Source organism: Penaeus monodon, chromosome 24 (genome assembly GCF_015228065.2).
Source record: "Penaeus monodon isolate SGIC_2016 chromosome 24, NSTDA_Pmon_1, whole genome shotgun sequence".
Classification (NCBI taxonomy): domain Eukaryota; kingdom Metazoa; phylum Arthropoda; class Malacostraca; order Decapoda; family Penaeidae; genus Penaeus; species Penaeus monodon.
In genome coordinates this window covers 4,999,011-4,999,768 of record NC_051409.1, presented here as the reverse complement: position 1 = coordinate 4,999,768, position 758 = coordinate 4,999,011, and the positions used below count along the sequence as shown (strand labels likewise).

General features: G+C 65.6%; 1 protein-coding gene across 1 annotated transcript in view; it reads right to left on the bottom strand.

Moving 5' to 3' along the window:
- Positions 1-12: 12 nt before the first annotated feature.
- Positions 13-758, bottom strand: part of LOC119588817 (galactose-3-O-sulfotransferase 3-like) — a 3,653-nt gene continuing 2,907 nt past the window's right edge. Inside the window, exons 4-5 of the mRNA XM_037937464.1 lie at positions 671-675; positions 13-618 (exon numbers count right to left, since the gene is read on the bottom strand). Coding sequence (XP_037793392.1) covers positions 16-618; positions 671-675 — 608 coding nt within the window. The 3' untranslated portion in view covers positions 13-15. The remainder of the gene's footprint in view (positions 619-670; positions 676-758) is intronic.

The window sequence follows — 758 nt, the reverse complement described above, 5'->3', positions numbered from 1 at the left end:
GGAGGCCCGGAAGCCTCACGGGCCGCCGACGCGCAGCTGCCTCTCCCGCACGAGGTCCACGAGCGGCGTCTCCGGCAGGCACAGCAGGAGGCACGTCTGGTTCGCGGTTTCGGCCGTCACGTAGGAGGAGACGAGGCCCGAGTACTCCCGGAACTGGAAGAAAGGCTCGTCGCCCTTGACCTCGACGACGTTGCACTCCCTGAAGTAGCGGGCGCGGAGGCCCCTGAGGGCGGCCACCTCGCGCGCCATCCTCCGGACGCCGAAGTCAATCACGGCGCGCCGATGCTTGGCCAGGAAGTGCTCGTAGAGGCGCGCGTCGGCGCCGTTCAGCTCTCGGAGCGTCCGCCGCGTGTGGGCGTCCAGGGCGGGTCTCACGCCCTTCCGACGGGCGTTCTTGGCGAACACAACGACGTCGTGGAGGCTCCAGCACAGCAGGTGGCGCAGCAGGACCAGCGACTCGTCCATCCGCTCGGCCACCATCACCAGGTCGAAGAGGCGGTCGGTCCCCTCGATCGCCTGACGCAGCCGCGCCTCGGGCAGGTCGTCGGGGAAGCCCAGGTCGAACAGCATCTGGTTCTTCCCCAGCAGGTCGCTCGCTCGCGGCAGCTTCAGCAAGGACTGGCGGGAGGCGGAGGGAAAGCCCTGGGGTTATCGGAACTCTCTCGGATACATCGTCTATGAATGTAAGGCAAAGTCCATAAATAATTCTTGCTCTTGCGATGAAACATACAACGCCCTCGTTGCAGTTTAGCAACTTC